This window comes from Coccomyxa subellipsoidea (genome assembly GCF_000258705.1).
Source record: "Coccomyxa subellipsoidea C-169, whole genome shotgun sequence".
Taxonomy (NCBI): Eukaryota; Viridiplantae; Chlorophyta; class Trebouxiophyceae; family Coccomyxaceae; genus Coccomyxa; species Coccomyxa subellipsoidea.
Genome location: NW_005178042.1, coordinates 3,812,557 through 3,829,895, shown reverse-complemented (window position 1 = coordinate 3,829,895; position 17,339 = coordinate 3,812,557). Strand labels below are relative to the sequence as shown.

The 17,339-nt window shown below is 52.9% G+C and overlaps 5 protein-coding genes across 5 annotated transcripts; 3 read left to right on the top strand and 2 right to left on the bottom strand.

Annotated features, from left to right (window-relative positions):
* Nucleotides 1-30: 30 nt before the first annotated feature.
* COCSUDRAFT_39358 (N-myristoyl transferase) lies at nucleotides 31-5,106 on the top strand (the record flags this gene model as incomplete). Its single annotated transcript, XM_005652273.1, has 11 exons — nucleotides 31-135; nucleotides 318-440; nucleotides 605-672; nucleotides 921-969; nucleotides 1,128-1,180; nucleotides 1,612-1,840; nucleotides 2,190-2,339; nucleotides 2,908-3,006; nucleotides 3,378-3,504; nucleotides 3,881-4,043; nucleotides 4,947-5,106. 11 exons carry the CDS (start codon nucleotides 31-33, stop codon nucleotides 5,104-5,106), a joined length of 1,326 nt encoding a protein of 441 aa, XP_005652330.1.
* Nucleotides 5,107-5,125: 19 nt separating this feature from the next.
* On the bottom strand, nucleotides 5,126-9,155 carry COCSUDRAFT_45992 (CSD-domain-containing protein; the record flags this gene model as incomplete). The annotated part of the gene is made up of 5 exons (XM_005652272.1): nucleotides 5,126-7,016; nucleotides 7,441-7,597; nucleotides 8,012-8,038; nucleotides 8,515-8,643; nucleotides 9,048-9,155. The coding sequence occupies 5 exons, from the start codon at nucleotides 9,153-9,155 to the stop codon at nucleotides 6,934-6,936; spliced, it is 504 nt and encodes a 167-aa protein (XP_005652329.1). The 3' UTR covers nucleotides 5,126-6,933.
* Nucleotides 9,156-9,478: 323 nt separating this feature from the next.
* On the top strand, nucleotides 9,479-11,464 carry COCSUDRAFT_52270 (hypothetical protein). Its single transcript, XM_005652271.1, has 4 exons — nucleotides 9,479-9,669; nucleotides 9,879-10,060; nucleotides 10,400-10,499; nucleotides 10,969-11,464. Exons 1-4 carry the CDS (start codon nucleotides 9,603-9,605, stop codon nucleotides 11,031-11,033), a joined length of 414 nt encoding a protein of 137 aa, XP_005652328.1. The 5' UTR covers nucleotides 9,479-9,602; the 3' UTR covers nucleotides 11,034-11,464.
* COCSUDRAFT_32107 (hypothetical protein) lies at nucleotides 11,446-13,633 on the bottom strand. The gene is made up of 4 exons (XM_005652270.1): nucleotides 13,550-13,633; nucleotides 13,185-13,322; nucleotides 12,516-12,653; nucleotides 11,446-11,976 (listed from the first exon to the last, which is right to left on the bottom strand). Exons 3-4 carry the CDS (start codon nucleotides 12,640-12,642, stop codon nucleotides 11,849-11,851), a joined length of 255 nt encoding a protein of 84 aa, XP_005652327.1. The 5' UTR covers nucleotides 12,643-12,653; nucleotides 13,185-13,322; nucleotides 13,550-13,633; the 3' UTR covers nucleotides 11,446-11,848.
* A 647-nt stretch (nucleotides 13,634-14,280) lies between these two features.
* COCSUDRAFT_52268 (hypothetical protein) lies at nucleotides 14,281-16,943 on the top strand. Its single transcript, XM_005652269.1, has 5 exons — nucleotides 14,281-14,670; nucleotides 14,811-15,006; nucleotides 15,370-15,504; nucleotides 15,892-15,980; nucleotides 16,516-16,943. Exons 1-5 carry the CDS (start codon nucleotides 14,468-14,470, stop codon nucleotides 16,640-16,642), a joined length of 750 nt encoding a protein of 249 aa, XP_005652326.1. The 5' UTR covers nucleotides 14,281-14,467; the 3' UTR covers nucleotides 16,643-16,943.
* The last annotated feature ends 396 nt before the right edge of the window (nucleotides 16,944-17,339 follow it).

Sequence of the window (17,339 nt, the reverse complement as noted above, 5' to 3'; positions counted from 1 at the left end):
CTGCCTTCCAGTAGAGGCAAACTCCCCACTATGGGGAAGTCCCAGAAAGAGAAGCCAGACGAGAATGGGAATGCGGTCTCCACTGCCCCCAAGGCACCCGATGGTGCTGCCTCATCAGGGCAAAGAGCCTTGCAGGTAAAGCTGCGTCACTTGAAGGATCATCAGAGATAAAAACATTTATACATATATACTCCAGATCATGCCATTCTCGAGAATTGGGGTCCTGGCGGTGTGGCACCCGAGCCACAGTTGGAGACGCCCAGCCGTTGGGAATTATGGCAAGCCATAAGGTTGAGTCTGGAGATGATATTGCGCAGGAACAAATGATTCAGATGCATCTGAGGTCGCAACAGGAGGATATGAAGAAGACGTATGCCTTCTGGGAGACACAGCCTGTTGCCCAATTCACAGAGGATGCCAGCACATCCCAGACTTTGGAGGTGTGTGACTGAAGACCTTTTCTGCTCTCACATCTACCTTGTGGCAAGGCGACAAGCGCACACGGTGGATTGCCAAGCCTGAGGGGTGTTCAAGCTGTCTGATACTCCAAGAACCCAGAATTTGTGGTGGGATATGTCTTGACATGTCTCCTGTGGACGGTCAGGAGGGTCCAATAGATGCGCCAAAGACAATAGCAGACGTTCGGCCGGAGCCTTACAACCTGCCAGCTGGGTAAGACCTCCTGCTCATACTACAGTGCAGGAAGGCAGTGACCAGTTCAAGAAACCATCCAGCATACAATGGGAGCTCGTGATAACTTAATGAGTGTATGATGTTTCCCTGGATCTCCTTACTCTGTGCATGCTTGGGAGATGTGAGCATGCTGTGAACGGATGGCTTGGCAGCAGATTATGTGGGAAAACAGTGGCCTGGGCTGTCCAAAATGCATTCGTATGTTTCAAGGAGTGACCTGCTCGCAGGTTTGAGTGGTCAACGTGCGATGTCAACGACAAAAAGACAGTCGAAGAGGTATGCTCCTTAGCTCTAGCTGTTGCCTCTGCCAGCAGCAATTCAACTGCCTGCATGCAAGCGGCATCATATGCAACACCGCTGAACCCCACAACAAGATCATTGCATTAGCGCGCGCCAGTCTATTGAGTGTCTTGGCATGATATCTTGCTCTGCAGGTGTATCAGCTGCTCACCATGAATTATGTGGAGGACGATGACAACATGTTCAGGTGACCAGCCCTGCACAGCAAACAATTCTTTCCCCAAAAACGACATGACCCCTCAACAAGTCAGGGCTCCTCAATGAGACGCTCAGCAATTTGCCAGGGATCTGTCAGGGCAGTTGCTGTGCATGTACAAAGTGGTTCCTGCCTGTGCACATGCACCTTTCGCACTTGGCTTGCTATTTTTTGAGCCACTTCAGTTCTGACGTGAGCACGGTGCAGTACAAAATATACCCACATCTGACGGCACAAAGACTCCCCTCTCCTGACACTTTTTCCCACACCCAGCGGCAACAAGCAGGCTGGGGGACTCTAGCATCAGACGGAGAGCGAGACACACCCTTTCAGTGTATCACTGAGTAAAGAAAACCTGTAATCTCCAGGCCTGTAGTCACCAAATGACAGTGTCTGATGGGGATCGCATGCATGGGGCGCAGGTTCAAGTACTCCCAGGAGTTTTTGAAGTGGGCGCTGCAGCCGCCAGGCTGGCAGGCGGACTGGGTGCTGGGGGTGCGAGTGAGTGGCAGCCGCAAGCTCGTGGCGTTCATAACAGGCGTTCCTGCAAGCATGCGCGCGCGGCAGGCCACAATCAGCATGGTCGAGATCAACTTCCTGTGCGTGCACAAGAAGCTTCGCCAGAAGCGGCTTGCGCCCGTGCTCATAAAGGTGCTTGGTCTGGCCCCTTGCACTGGTACCTTTGGATGCTGAAAGCCAGTTGGACCGGTTTTGATGCCCAACAGAGTTTCAGGGGGCACTGTGATGTTGATCCACCAGCGTGTGTTGCTTCAAGCAATGAACCATCTCGCCTGTGATCAGCAATGTACACTGCAGCAGTCACTGTCTCAAAGTCTCCGGCAGTTCTACCACATCTTGACAAAATGTTGCAACAATATGAGAGAATCTCAACAGGAAGATTTTCCTTGGGAGGATTCTGTCAGGGAGGCAATTTTCTTGATGCGAAGGACTGGGCATCTGTTATGTCCCTTTGCTGATGTCATGTCTCGCATGCATGCAGGAGATCACGCGGCGGGTGAATCTGCGAGGCATCTGGCAGGCGGCCTACACAGCGGGAGTGCTGCTGCCCAAGCCGGTGGCGACTGCGCAGTATTGGCACCGCTCTCTCAACCCCAAAAAGCTCATCAGCGTCGGCTTCTCCCGCCTCGCGGTGCGCGCGCCGCACCCCTGCAATCCACCCCTGAGCCGCTCAAACACACCCTTGCACTGCGCGCTTGCCCCAGGAATGCACCCCTGAGCTATTCCACCACAAGCTTGCAGTTTGCGCCTCGCCCCAGTGAATATCTTCACGTGTTGCGCTTTGCACCCCACCTCAGGGATTCACCCTAAAGCTGTTCTCACACATACCTTGCAAAGCATGCCCGCCCCAGTGAACAAACCCGAGCACCTAAAGCATCCTCACACAGTGGCATGTCTTGGGTTCGAGCCTCCTGTGTCAGCTTTGGCATCACTTATCCGTATAGTTGTTCCGGGGCCTGGTGAAGGCTTGAGAGGTACTTTTTTTTGTTTTTGGTATCGCTGCCATAAGCACGGCATGGCTGGACCAATGCTCTGGCGCAGAAGCAGCTCAGCCATTCCTTGACCACAAAGTTGGCAGCACAAGCACATGCGTGTCAGTGATCGCCCACAGCATGTTGTGGTACAGCGTGAACAGACAATTGCTAGGGATCCAATAAGTACATGACATTTACAGTTACCAGGGTTGTGGTGCTGCGCAGCCGCGGATGACGATGGCGCGGACGCTGAAGCTGTTCAAGCTGCCAGAGCAGACGCAGACGCCCGGGATCAGACCGCTGGAAGAAAGGGATGTGGAGCAGGTGCGTGCACCTGCCAGGATAACCCCTTACAAATCAACAGCACCAATCTTGTCGCCATGCCATGTGATGCAGCTTTGGCGGTGAATGGTGCTGCCTGCACCCAAACACTGCAAAGCAGATGCGCGTGGCACTCAATAACCATGGGCACTGGCTCAGTGTCTCTGTGTGAGATGGACACCCTGCACACAAAATTAGAGTCAGGAGGGTGCAGGGAGGGCTCTAGTCCCTTTCGTATCACCAGTTTTGAGCCTGCCTAGAGCAAGTGCAGCAATGTGGCATTTGCAGGAATATCACCATTTGTGTCGTGGATACGCCGCGCTCTGAGCCAGCATGCGTGCAAGCAACCCTCAGCGTGGTGAGCTGGCGCGCAGGTGACGGAGCTGCTCAGAGTGTATCTGGCAAAGTTTGAGCTGGCGCCAGAGTTCACCAAGGAGGAGGTCTGGCACTACTTGGAACCGCAGGAAGGGGTCATCGATGCGTATGTAGTGGAGGGACCAGGTGCGTTTCCTCTCTTGGGAAATCAATATTATGTGATGATCTACAAGCCAGGTTTTATGGTACAGGTGAAATGTATTGGTCAGGTCTCTGGCAGGACTGGGGCAAGTGTGGGGGAAAAGGCTCGTGCTTGCTGAGGGCATCTAGAAACACGCGAGTTGAGCTGTCTCATCAGCGTTGCGTTGTTGTGATGCACCCAATGACTTGCAGAAGATCTGAAGGCCCACCCCTAAAATTCAGCTGGGTGCAGAATGGCTTTCGTGAGGTTGAAGTTGCATGTGATCACCATCCCAAGGACCGTAATCATCAGAAGAAGTGCCGTTCTGATGCATCGTTCTCACGTTTGAGCCGGGGCTGAAGCATGTGCTGGCACATGCAGACGGCACGGTGACGGACCTGGCGAGTTACTACACGCTGCCGAGCACCATCATAGGGAACACGCAGTATGACACGCTCAAGGCGGCCTTCATGTACTACACCGTGGCTGCCAAAACCCCCCTTCCGCAGCTCATGCAGGACCTCCTTGTGCTCGCCCTCCGCAAGTGCGCCGCTATCCCCTCTTGTACCAAGTGTGCGCATTACTATAATTATTACGCGCTTATCCTCCCATAGGCGAGGGGGCTCTGCAACATTTGCTGCAGACAAGCTGCAGGAAAGGATGCCAGATATCCAGCCCTTTCATTGCCTCGCCAGATCCAAGCAAGACCCAATCACCTGTGGGCACTGTGTTCAGTGTTTATACGTGTGCGCATGTGGCCTGAGGCTTTGAATATGCACTTGAAGGCGCATGTGGCAGAATTATTGCCTGCCGGGGTTGGTAGACTTTTGGACGCTGCTTCTCACCAGCGTCTGATGTCCTGTCAATCTTAAAATTATCATGTGTTTTCAGATAATTTAAAAATGCATGTGCCGGAGATGTTGCCTGCCGGATATAATAGACTGCTGGACGCTGCTGCTGGTGTCACCTTGCAATCACCTGGCCATGAGGAAAAAGATACGCATGTCTGCCATGTGATGAATGGTTGGGGAGAGGAGGGCAATAGCTCACATGCAGGACCTGCTTCTGCTCGCACTGCGCAAGCGCTTTTGCACCATGTATCCTCTTCTGCCTGCGCTGTGTGCAGAGTCACCGTTGAATAGGGAGAGAGAAGGCCAGGAGCTCAAGTACAGAGCTGATGTTCACAGCGTTCATGCTGTGCCACACTTTCTGGCGTGGAATGCTGCTGTACATGGCTGATACATAGTGCTTGCAGTATCTTTGGTAATTACGGTGACAAACGCACTTTGCTTTGCACCGCTGCAAATCCCTGGAATTTGGCAGGACTCTGGCTAAGTGATGCAAGACTCATCCCACATTCAGAGTTCAACTCAGGGACAAGACTCCTTCCCTGATGTTTGCTTCCGCCGGCTTTGCAGCATGAGACTGACTTTCCTGCTGCCTGCAGGGGACATGATGTCTTCAATGCCCTGGACATTTTTGACAACGAGACCTTCTTGAAGGACCTCAAGTTTGGCATCGGCGACGGGCGGCTGCGCTACTACCTGTACAACTGGCGCCTGAAGGAGGAGCTCAAGGCCGAGCAGATTGGCCTCGTGCTGCTCTGACCTGGTGCCTCTTGAGTTTAGTACGTTCATTTTCCACTGTGTTGCAGCCTCTGTGTATGCGTGCAAACAGGCTAGATTAAGCATGTTGAGCATTGAGTGTGCTGCCTGGTCTCATAGGGCCGCTTGTGGTGAAGTCAGACATGCAGAAATGACCTTGGAATCAGCTTTCAAGCTTCGTCGGGATGGCGGGAGCGGTGTTTGAGATTCAGCTGACCAGCTGTCTCTGCCTTAGGCATCTGTGTCTGGCTCTGATTTTGTGTGCTTTGCTGCTAAGGTCAGGTCTATAAAACGTGAGATGGTCGCGACTTGCTTCACAGCTTGTCTTTATTGCTGAAGTGTGGCTTTGCAAGTTCACCAAAGAATCAGACCTACTTTGAGGGGCTCAGCTGAAACATCCACGAGTTCTGCCTTAAAGGATACTTGCTTAGGCTTGTGCTGCTGTGATCGCCTCAATGTTCTTCCAATTGACTGAAGGATGACAGTATGAGTGCTTGATGCAAAAAGGGATCAAAATATCTGGATATGCAGGTCATTGCAACTGATGAAGACATTCTGGCAAAGTCATCATTGGCCCAAGCAATTTTCTGGCACTTGTCAGATCCATTACAAGAATCCATTATGTTGTGAAGGACACTTCAAAGATTACTGCAATCCATCGACTGCCTCAGAACAAGTTTGATACAGTGCACTTTCACCAACATAATGCCTTTTCCTTTTTTTTTGTATGTGTGTGATGCAACTCCATAGAACAAACCCCTCATGTAGAACTGGAATTACCAGGAAAACTATGTTACTCCCTTGCTTCTGGGTTACAAAGTCCATTGAGTCGCAGTTGACAAGGTTTCCTTCGATTGAAATATAGCCATGAAGCTCTACTCAAATATCAGCCTGAAGCCATCCAGAAATCGAGCCAAGGGTGGGCACAAGGCCCCCCCAACGAACCGCCCAAATGCTCCAATTATCCCACACGAATGTAGCCTTTATACCATTGGAATGTGTTGTGCCAGCACAAGCAGTGACAGTAACTTCAAAGCCGCCAAAGAATATGGTGTTTTTGCTTGCTGTCAAAACTTTGGCGACGCGCAGCGGTAACACCACACGAGGCCTCAGACTGATTGCGAGACACACAGACCATCCTTGTCAACCCAGCCCTCCGGCATGCTGCCAACTGCAATGACCCTCCATGGTTGCATCATCCACCCTCTCTAGGGATCGGGTGAGGGCCAGCCATGTGCCTCTAGTACAAATGACTGTTCCGTCCAGGGAATGCATTTAAAGCTGCAGAAAGTTTCAGGCGCAAGCCCCGTGCGACAGCGCATGCCGCCCGATATAGCCTGATGCAGCACGGGCATGAGCGCGTAAGGGATGCAGCCTGACACAACCACACAGAAGCAAAGAAAGTGGTACCAGGGGTATGCACCAAACACATGAAAGGAGAAAACAAACGACTGAAAAAGGGGGTGCGGCGCCCGCAACGCCGTAAGGCAACCCCAGGGGTCAGCGCAGCGCGAAACGGCAGGGCAGTCACACCGGAATGCGCCCACCCTCCGCAGCCGCCACGCGCCCTTCACACTCTAAAAACAACCACCGATTATCCTCGCTCGGGCCCATCAGGATACACAAAACCATCTCGACAAATGCTAGCAAAGCATGCAGTGCTCTGACGGGCGCCCTTATCCAACCACGGCCGCTTCTTGGTTTGCGGGGTTATTCTGTCCTCACGCAAGGCCGGATCTCTCTGTTCGACTGCCGAGGGTCTCTAGCAACCCTCAGGGCTGTGACCTCAGCAGCTAGTGCTGAAGCTGGCCGCACAAGGCCGATGGCTGCTCAGTAGCCGCCGCCGCCGCCATAGCCGCCCTGGTTGTAGCCGCCACCTCCGTAGCCGCCCTGGTCGTAGCCACCACCACGGCCTGTGCATACGCACACCACATTGTTAGGAGTCTGCATTCTAGACAAACACCACCGGTGCACACATCTCTCACGATCTTGTGACATGTGCACGACGCAGGAAGACAGGCAGGCATGCAGGTGCTAATCAATTAGCAATCAGGAGTTAGATGGAACACAATCTGACACGCATACACAGTATGCAGCTTTGCTAAAGGCACCAGCTAGAGGAAAATGGCATGCAGAAAGCAGCCAACAAGACATTCGGCAGCATCTGCAAGGTTCAGCGCAACTCTACTCAACAAGCAGGCAGCAAAATGGGCATACAATCAAGCAGTTGAAGCGGTGTTTGGATCTACAATAGGCAGGGTTTCCCAAGGGTGCCTCTTCAGGCACACGACAGGGAGGACCTTGCTGTAATGAGTTACCCAGGTTAGTACTGCTCACCACCACGGCCTCCGCCGCCGCGGCCATAGCCGCCACCGCCGCCATAGCCGCCGCCGCCACCGCCGTAGTTGCCGCCGCCACCTCCGCGGCCACCACCGTAGCTGCCACCACCTCCGTAGCTGCCGCCACCGCCACCATAGTCGCGGCGGGGAGCACCCTACAGGCAGACTAACCGTTTCTGGGACTGCCCTAAATTTATGCAGAACTGACAGCAGCCGCCAGAGTGCACCAAGACCAAAACCAATACAGGGAAATGTCCTGAGCAACCTAGTGAGCAACCTAGTCTCCTACAAGGCCAGAGATCAAAAGCATGCACTTGGACACCACGAGCTGTGCAGACAGAGGAGCACTGACAACAAGAAATATGAGCCCCTGCATTCCTTTGCAGTGAAATGCCACACAAACACACTACCCAGCTGCAGTAGAGCCAGCTTGTGAGCATCCCAGGCATGCATGGGTGGCCTTCAATTGAAGACTACAGAGATAAGGTGCCCCTGGACAACAGGCGGCGCATGCAACAGGCCGGAGGATAGGGAGCTCTTGAAGCTACTGGAAGGAAAGTGGAACTCGCCTGTCCGTACTCATCCCTGGGCTGGCCCTGCACCAAAGATTGGGGAAGCATAAAGAAAAGATCGAAGCTGGTATCATCAACAGCAGAACTGCCACTCATAGGAAGTGCAATGACAGGGGCTCTGCTTGGCTACTGTGCGGCCTCAGCAGCATGATAATTGCACAAACAGCTTGGACATGATATTTCATACGAAGGAATTTGGGATATGGGCCGTTCCTAATCTGAAAGGATCCATGATCAGCAACTCGGTCAGGTCGCCGATGCCGCCTCAAGCAACTTGATCGCTACAAGGCTAACACTATGTGCATAACGAGATGTCCCTATGCCCGGACGGAGGTGCCTAACGAAACTTCGAGCGAGGCCCGACGCAAAGACTCCCCCAATACAGGAAGATCACAACCTCCCGTGCACTCATGTCACGATGCGACAGGCACTGATCCCGGCACGACAGATGGCAGGGAGCCACTACTATGGACGCAAGACGAGAGAGAACTCGAAAATACCTGAGGGGGTGCGCCGCCTGGGCCAGTGACCTGCACGGCCTTGGTGCGACCGTCGTCACCGGACTCGACGTAGAACTCCACCTGCTCGCCCTCAGCAAGGCTGCGGAAGCCGTCGGTGATGATGCTCGTCTGCACAGCACAGGGCACGGCCTCAAGACAAGAACGCGACACGTGCACGCCCATCACACCCCACTTGCAACCCACCTTGCTCCAAGGCAGTGCCCCAACAGACAATCACTGCCCAGAAGAGGTATAAAGAGATCTATTGATGTAGCAGACTGGTAGCAAGACAGCCCCCAGAGGCGGAGGCTGCCAACAGACAAACAGGACACCTGAAGATTGGCCCGTGCCTGACAATGGGGACCCAGACAGATTCCACCAACTGATACAGGCTTGGCAGACGCAAATTTCCTCGGGACACAGTACGTAACAAAGGATGATGTCTGCGGACGGCCAGCACACAGAGACGAGATAACCCTACGTGTGATTTATAAGCAAATTTTGGCATATTATCCATCTCGCGCAGAACAGACCTGGTGCACGAACAGGTCCTCGCCGCCGTCGTCGGGCGTGATGAAGCCGAAGCCCTTGGTGGAGTTGAACCACTTCACCGTTCCGGTGGCTTTGCTTGCCTCAGCCATCGCGGTGATCACAGAGATGCTGCGGGTGGAGATACGGGTGGGTGCTGGGACGGTCCTGAAGGAGCGGAGACTGACAACTCCGTGAGCGGGACGGACGGACAAGCTTACTGCAGTTCGCAGGGCGGAAAGCATGCTCCTGCTGATTGAGAAATCTTCCTTCTTTCTGCCCCGATGCTCACCGAAGCCGCCAAGGTCCTGACACCTCAAACCCCTAGATATTTCACTCCATTACAGTTATAAGCCCGCAGAAAAGGGTGATGGCCCTCTCGAGGGTTCGGTGAGAAGGTCTCCGAGAGCTTCCGGAAGCACGATCGATTAGAGAAGTAAAGCAGCGATGTCACGGAGCCAAGCAACGCGTAAATCTTGATGATCGGTTTTGGGAGTACTGGGCCGGCGTCCAAGGCGGTGGCCTGATCGAGCTGCCAGGGGATCAGCACTTGCCCCTAGATGTCGAGGCCCTTCTCTGCTTCCTTAGCGGTGTTCCTGGTGATCACCGGTGTGGTAGTGAATTCAGGTAAGCTTGCTCTATAAAATTGCATACATTATGATGCTTCTCGGAAGTCAAACATCCCAGTACTTACATTCCACGTCTTGACATCTCTGCTTCCCACAAAGAAAGTTCCAGGGAGCTGCTTTGACCCTTGTTGAAAGATATAGTTCAGGAATCCCTGGAGGTGTTTGCCACGCTATCCTCCTGCAGAGCACTGAGGCCTGCTTCTAAAGGCGCAGATCGCGGCCTGCTGCAGTCCCAAAGGCCTCCCTGCCTCACGCGCGTGTCAGGCTGGTTCCAGTGCGGCACAGCAGACGGGCAGTCTCCAGGAGCCTTGTGCCTGCCCCTGTGTGTTGGGGAGCGCGCAAGCGGCCCCTGCCAGCCATGCACCGACCCCAACAGCGCCTGCAACACGGTAAACCTTCCAGCCTCACAGCCTCAACATCATGGATCGGAGCCCTCTGCAGATGACTGGAAAGGAGAGAGCAAGACGGTGGTGGCATTGCATTGTCAGGGGTGGAGAGTAATGTCATTCATTGCAGTTAGGGCATTTTCAGCCATGAGACTGTCTCCTACAGCATGCTCTGGCCAAACTGGGTGCATCTGAGAGTGAGCCTAGCAAAGCCTGTGATGCACATCAACAAAGAGTTGCCGATGTTATTTTTGCACATAACACTTTGCTGAGGTGCAGACTCGTCATTCCCTTTTATACTAAGGCAGACAATGGGGCAATGATTCCGATCTGCTTTGACAGGCCTGGAGGTCGTACAACGGCTTGCTACAGGCGAGCCTCTCTTTCAACTCCACTGAGATCTGCCCTCAGCTAGCGGATCGCATGAGTGTCGGCTCATCAGGTAGGAAGTCCCACCAGCTGCAGCGAATGCTTGACACTTTAGAACTTAAATTGGCTGAGTGCCCCATAGACCGAGCCAGGACTGTCTTCCAGCATCCCTGCCTTGCCTGTCATGTAACAGATATCCCCGAGTAGGGGTCATCTGTGGCCTCGGGGTCCACAGGAGTACAAATGCCTCACCTGCCCAAACATTGAGTTTCTGAGTCCAACTGTGACATAGACCTGGACATTCTGACATGGGATGCTATCTGTTGGTGTTCTGAGTGGCTGCAAGGACCCTGCACCACCAGCCTTTGTTCCTTAAAGACCAGCTGAAAACCTTGTGCTTGCTTGATACAGTGCACTGCCAATGTGTGGTAGATTACAATTCATTTGTTGTCGAGGTGCAAGACTCACGACAGATGCCCGATCATGCAAATTGGATGAGCAGTCTGAAATTGATGCACCTTTTTATTGTTGCATTACTGCAGGAGGCCAGGCTTCAGAAGGCGACACTTGCTCATGTCCCTGTTCGCAGCAGCAGCCGCAGACATAGGTGCTTGGACTTGGCAGCCCTGAAAACAAATGGGCAGACCGTTTATTAAGGCAGTCAGTGTCAACAATTGAGATTTCCTTGAGATGTTTTCAAGACATTGCGGCAGACTGTCACAGTCTGGCGGCCATAGAATGACATGTGCCAGCATACTGACAAGGACCGACGGTAGCAGGGCACATTGGCAAAGGTAATGGTGCTACCAGTCTTGTGGACGCGTGGAATGCCATGCAGCAAGTGAAGGGAGAAATTTCCCATGATGACACATTTTGGAAGCTGTCACGACCCAAAGGTCGGACCCATGCATGCTGGAGGCAGGTCTGAAATACACATGGTGGTCTTTGATAACATCGATAAATGAATCTCACATCCTGGTCGAGAATAAATGTGCCGACCCCAGAATTGTCTTGCTACAATATGCAATGTTGTTACATAGGTACATTGCTCCCATCCATTCCAAGAAAATCCTCTATGGCCACTTGCTTGCCACTTCAATATCACATGCGCCTCACAGAAACTCTGTTCCTCATCCGTATTCCCCATGCATGCCGCAGTTACTTCAAAACAATGCATTGACAGCACAGTTCTCACCAAGCACATATACAGTACGCACAGACGGCAACCAAGCATCAAGTCAAGAATCTCCTATGATAAAGGGACTTGCAATATGCAAGATCTCTTCTACTCTTCGAAGGAACGAGAACAGCATGATACGAAGAGACAATCTCATGAAGGACAGTCCCTTAGATTAGGAAGAGTCTGCGTGGAGTTTGGCAGAGTCTTCAAGATAGACAGACCAGCGCCCAGACTGCGTTGCCTCAAGTGATTGAGACGATGTAACCGCCGCTGAGCAGCAGCGAGGTTAGCGCGAAGACCCCCTGAGGAAACACCCTCTTTGTTCGCACGTACCCCTTGCCCATGTAGGTACCAAGAGTGCAGCTGGCAGCTGCAACACACAAAGAAAAGCTGTGACTAGACCAGTCCAACATGCACCCGAATAAGTGCCACATATGCTTATTTAGGTCCAGCGGGCCGTATGCACTGGGAACAGCCAAAAACGAAGTGAGCTTTGGGAGCAAGTGTCGATCAGACACAGATTTTGTTGAATTTAGGGCCGTCACGCCCACAATTCTACGCCTGACACTCTGGAAATCAAGGAATCTGCAGTTTGAAGATCTGAGAGTGGTAAGGCCCCCAGGGGACGCAGCATCATGCAGGTATGCCCGGTGAACCACAATTCCGCCACCAATTGCGTCCCCTTGTGTCGGGGGCAGGCAGCTCCAGTGGGCGCGCTCAAAAATGCAGGAGCCACAGCAGGCGCGAGCCACAATGGCTCAAGCCAGAAACGGCTCCTTCCCACATTCGCCGCAAACACCTCATGCATTAAAGAGACCGCGCGCAAGCCAGAAACTTTCTCATTGTTTCCTAACCAGGTCACTAGCCATACGCTTCCAGGGGTGCTGACAGAGGAAAGGAGTTAGTCACCGAGCGCGAGCAGCGTGGCTGGCACGCGCAGCGGCCCGCCCATGAGCGCTGCACTGAGCAGCAGCGCGCCAGTGATGCTGCCACTGGCTACCAGCGAAGCCCTGCTGCCCTTCTTGCTGTAGGCCATCGCGCCGCCAGCTGCAGGAACAGATCACCAACTTTATCTGCATTCTATGCCCCAAAAATAAAATGCAGTAAAATACACGCATTCTATTATATCCCGCATTATTCGCATTCCCGCATGCGGTGACTTTGCTTGCAATAATGGATGAACGGCATGGACTGCGCTTCCTTGCACTGTGCGCATCCCGGTGCATGCTCCTGTCAAAGAAGGTCTACAGACACAACTGCCTTGTATGTGACTATGTCACTTGTATAGACACCCCGAGGTAGCCTTTTGTCCATAATGGGCGCTGGCACTGCCTTGTACACCTGGCATCTCTGTTCTGTGCAGTAGCCCTTGCGTAATCCCATTGGATGTTGCACTCTGCGCATCTGTGCATGCATGCTAATTGCTTGTTGAGAAGTGGTCTAATGGCACCCAGGTGACAGCGTTCTGCAGCTGCGGAGCAAACCACATGCCAGAAAACAGCATCACTGAGTGCGGATGTGACTGCTGCAATTTCATTGAGATTACATGAGTGAAAGTGCCGCAGTGTGTAAGCTTACCTGCCACCAGTGCTGCGAACAGGATGGTCAGCAGACGCCATGGCCCGTGCTGCCCGCCGCCCCCCTGCCCGCCGCCACCGCCGCCCCTGCCTCCTCCACCGTCGCCACCGCCTGGCCCCCTGCTGTTCCCCCCAGTTCCTGCATGCATGCGCGACGTTGATCTATGGTGATAACAAGGCCATGCTGGCCCATAAGATTATCAGGATGGCAGCCACAACGGGTCTGCCAGAATACAGCGCAAAGGCAGTACGAAGTCCCACTTGTCATGAACCAAGACAAGGCTTCACAGAACCCCAAGACAGACTCTTTGCTCATGCCAGATAGTGTGTCAGGAGCTTGATTTGCATCCAAAGAGAGTTGATCACCTCCGATTGATGCTACAGCCGCTGTGGGAGCTGAGTAGTCAGGTGTGCTGTAAGGGGCTGGGCTTTGGTAGCTGGAAGGGCTGCCTGCATTCCTGCAAACAGCCAATAACCAAAGATGATACATGAAATTCTGAAGCCAGATCATGACCCCATTGTTGGCCAAGGCAACGTTTGAAGAGGCTATATATCTGTAGACCAACGACCTCCTGTAAACCTGGGGTTTGGGTGTCAGGAGAGATGTTCTTTCGACAGTGAACCACTGCAAGACATGCAAGGCATTCTCCACACATTGGCATAAGCTCTGCTGCCTTGACAAGAACAATCAGCTGACACAAGGGCTTTCCAAGGAAACGCACGTAGGAGGTGATGTTCCTGGTTCAGGAGTGGCCTGGCCACCCGCGGGGCCCGATGTAGCGCCTGCATCCTTTGGCAGGCCGTAGTAGCCGGGTGATTTGTAGTCAGGTATGCCGCAGACAGGCGCTTTCCTGAAAGGGATGGGAGCGCGAAATTTCCATGCAGAGATCTGATGGAGATTGCAGGGTCTCCTTGGCAGCAAGACACCACCGATCAGGCACCCCTGCATAATTGCTACTGTTGCGATTTCTTTCAATTGCTCTTTTTCTTCATTGGCTTATTGAACGGTCCAAATCTTGGCCTCCCAGTCCTGCCCTAAGAAACCCTAGCAGAACTAACAAGCCAATTCCACATCAATTTGCAAAGCAGATGACCAAATTACAAGCGACGTGAATAGAAGAACCATTTTCAGACAATTTTTTGAAACGCATGATCTTTGCTCTTGTTGCTCTCAAGCACTGAAGCGATGGTTGTTCTGCAACGGGCCTGGATGCTTCGTATGAAAGCTTGATGTGGCCAGTATGAACACCAAACATTTGAGATATGTAGAATGAGGACATCTGCATGGACGAACGGCTGCTAAACAGGGTCTTCAACGAGGCAGCGGCTTCTGAGCAGGCGCTGCAGTCTGCCAAACGGCGAAAGGAGAGCAAAGACAGCGCTGAGAAGGGCGCTGATGATGCCAATCTCGACACCAGTGCTCCCATGCAGGCCAGTGATGCCATCAAGCGCATCCTGTCTGCAAAGAAGGAGAAAGACTGGTTCAGGTATTGTCCCTCTGAGGAGGAGCCCAGTAGGACCACAAAGCAGGGACATGCCGCACCTACAGTGCGCCCAATGATTGTTTGCATGCTTCAATTTGGGGTTGGCTCAGTATGAGTAATGCATGACGGGGCCAGCGGCGCAGGCTGCTGGAGCTAGCACCGCCAGAGATGGATGCACTGGGGCGCACGGTGTGGGACGTTCCCTCCGCAGAAGTCTCCAAGGCGTACCGTCGGCTGTCGGTGCTGGTGCACCCGGATAAGAACCCCGGCCCCGAAGCGCGCGAAGCGTTCGAGTGCCTCAACGAAGCGCACCGGCTGCTGCGCAGCCGCGGCCAGCTGGTGCGAGTACTCACTGCTCAGTAAGGGTACTCACAGATTAGTCACGAGTGACAGCATCGGAGGGCGACACATGTGGGATGTGCCCTTAAGGGCACAAAATGCAGCAAGGCTCGTGACTGATGCAGCTTCTGCCGTTGGGTTTTTTTCCTGTGCATGCGGCTCATCAGCCGAGGTGTAAATGATAAGCCACAGAGTATCTACCTGCTGTTTTCATGCTTCGCTGTTCTTCTCCACAATAGGATTTGTCTGGTTCAAGACAGACAGCAGGGGCCTCTATTGTCCTTGAGCGGGCCTCAGAGAAGTCCAAAGCAGGGGGGTCTCGTCATGATTTGTCATGCATGAGTGGCTCGTGCCCTGTTGCAGGAAGAGGTTCTGAAGGAGCACGCTGACTCAGCGCGCAAGCGCAAGGAAGCTGCCGAGGCAGCTGCCACCCCGGAGGAGCGTGTGGTGCTCTATGCTGCCAAGAAGGACGCAGCAAAAGAGCTCCAAAAGCGAGAGGTGCATACTTTCCCCCATGAGTCTATCTGGCTCCAGGTCCACATTGTTGTGCATCAAGCTAAGGAGGTTCTGCTGTTCGGCAAGGGTTTATGGCACACAGTACAACACAACTCTGAAAAGGATTTCTCCAGTCCGCCCAATCTAGAGGAGCACCTGAGAAAGGTGGCACAGTCGTGTTATGGCCTGCTCAAAAAATCGAGCTGCAAGAATAGGGGCTGAGGAGCGCGAAACAACAGCAAATTCACAGCTAGACAATAGAGAGTAGCAATTGTTCAAGCAAGTACCTTTGTGCGGACCAATCTAGTTCCATTGGGTTGAGTGTGTAGAGGACACTGCTGTCTGCAGGAGGTGTTTGATTAGTGTCAAGATCAAGTGATGATTGTGCAGGGTGAGTCATTCCAGGCTGAGATTGTGCGGCAGATGAGGGAGAAACAGCTGGCGGCCAAGCGCAAGCGAGAGATCCGCTCCAGCTACAGGCATGTGCCGCCACATGCCCACTTGCATTCGCCATACTCCTGCATAATGCTCCAAACTCTGCGCACTGAGCCCTGCATGCTGAGGTGCTACCATTGCATGTCAGATGGACCTGCGTACTGCTATAATAACATTCTGAGCCCTGCATGCAGAGGATCCGAAATGCTATCTCAGCTGCCACATGCCTCCTTGCACTCTGCACGCACTTGCAGAAGCTGATCAGCTCAGAACTTTGCTCAGTTGCTCAGAACTTTGTCTGAGCCCTGCATGCAGAGGAGCTAAAACAATGCCAGCTGCCACATGCCTCCCTGCAGTCAGCATGGACCTTGCGCAATGCTCAAATTATTGCCTGAGCCCTGCGGACAGATGTGCTAAAATTACATGCCAGCTGCCACATGCCCCCTTGAAACAAGCATGCATGGACATGTGCATCAGACTGCACAAAACTCCGCGCGCTGCCTCAGCCGTAGACAAAAATGTGCTGCTATTTCATCTCAGCAATTTAATGAATTGTGAGAGCAGTTCTGTTTATTGCAGGCGGGAAGAGGAAGAACAGGACGAGTTTGCAGCGACAGTAGAGGAGGAGAAAGCAGAGAGAGCAGCCAGCGCTGTCAAGAAGCCGGCTGCAAAGAAGAGGGGCGGCAAACCCAGCATCATCTTCTGACAGCTGCACTAGTCAAATCAAGACTGAGATGCAACTGCAAGGACAGACACATGGGCCGTAGATAGGCCCGTATATTTTTGGCAGGGATGCTTCAAACTGAGGCATGGCATGGTGCACTGGGTGTTTGGGAATTTATTTGCCGTTAACTAACACGGTGGTTCATCTGTGCAATGCATGCAGTGCTCCTACTAGCTAGAACGAATGACATGATCGCAGAACTCAATGCTGAACTTCATCTGGAACTTTGGCGAAGTATTTGTCGGGCAAGCTGTGCAAGTTCGATTTAAATACTGAAGGAAGGAAGGAAGGAAATTACACATCAACTCCAGCCGCCCAGGGCTGATTGGATGTACTGACAGCATCCAAGTGATCAAAACAATCTATGACAAAGTGTGCAACACTGACAATATTTAACTGCCACATGAACTGTTGCATGGTCTGAATGGCAGCACCAAACAAAGCAGGATATTGGTCCCGAATGGACTGCACAGCAGGGCACTCAAAAACCAGATGGCGCTCATCCCCAAGCACGTGCTGGTCACAATGTAAGCAATATCTCTGGGCCCGAGCAACCCGTGCCCAGCGGCCCGAGACATTGGGCAGGCTGTGACACCCCATCCTAAATTTGAGAAACACACGCATGCAACGAGCACTGATGGGCTGTTGCAAGAGCAAGCCTGGGCGACTGATAGTATAT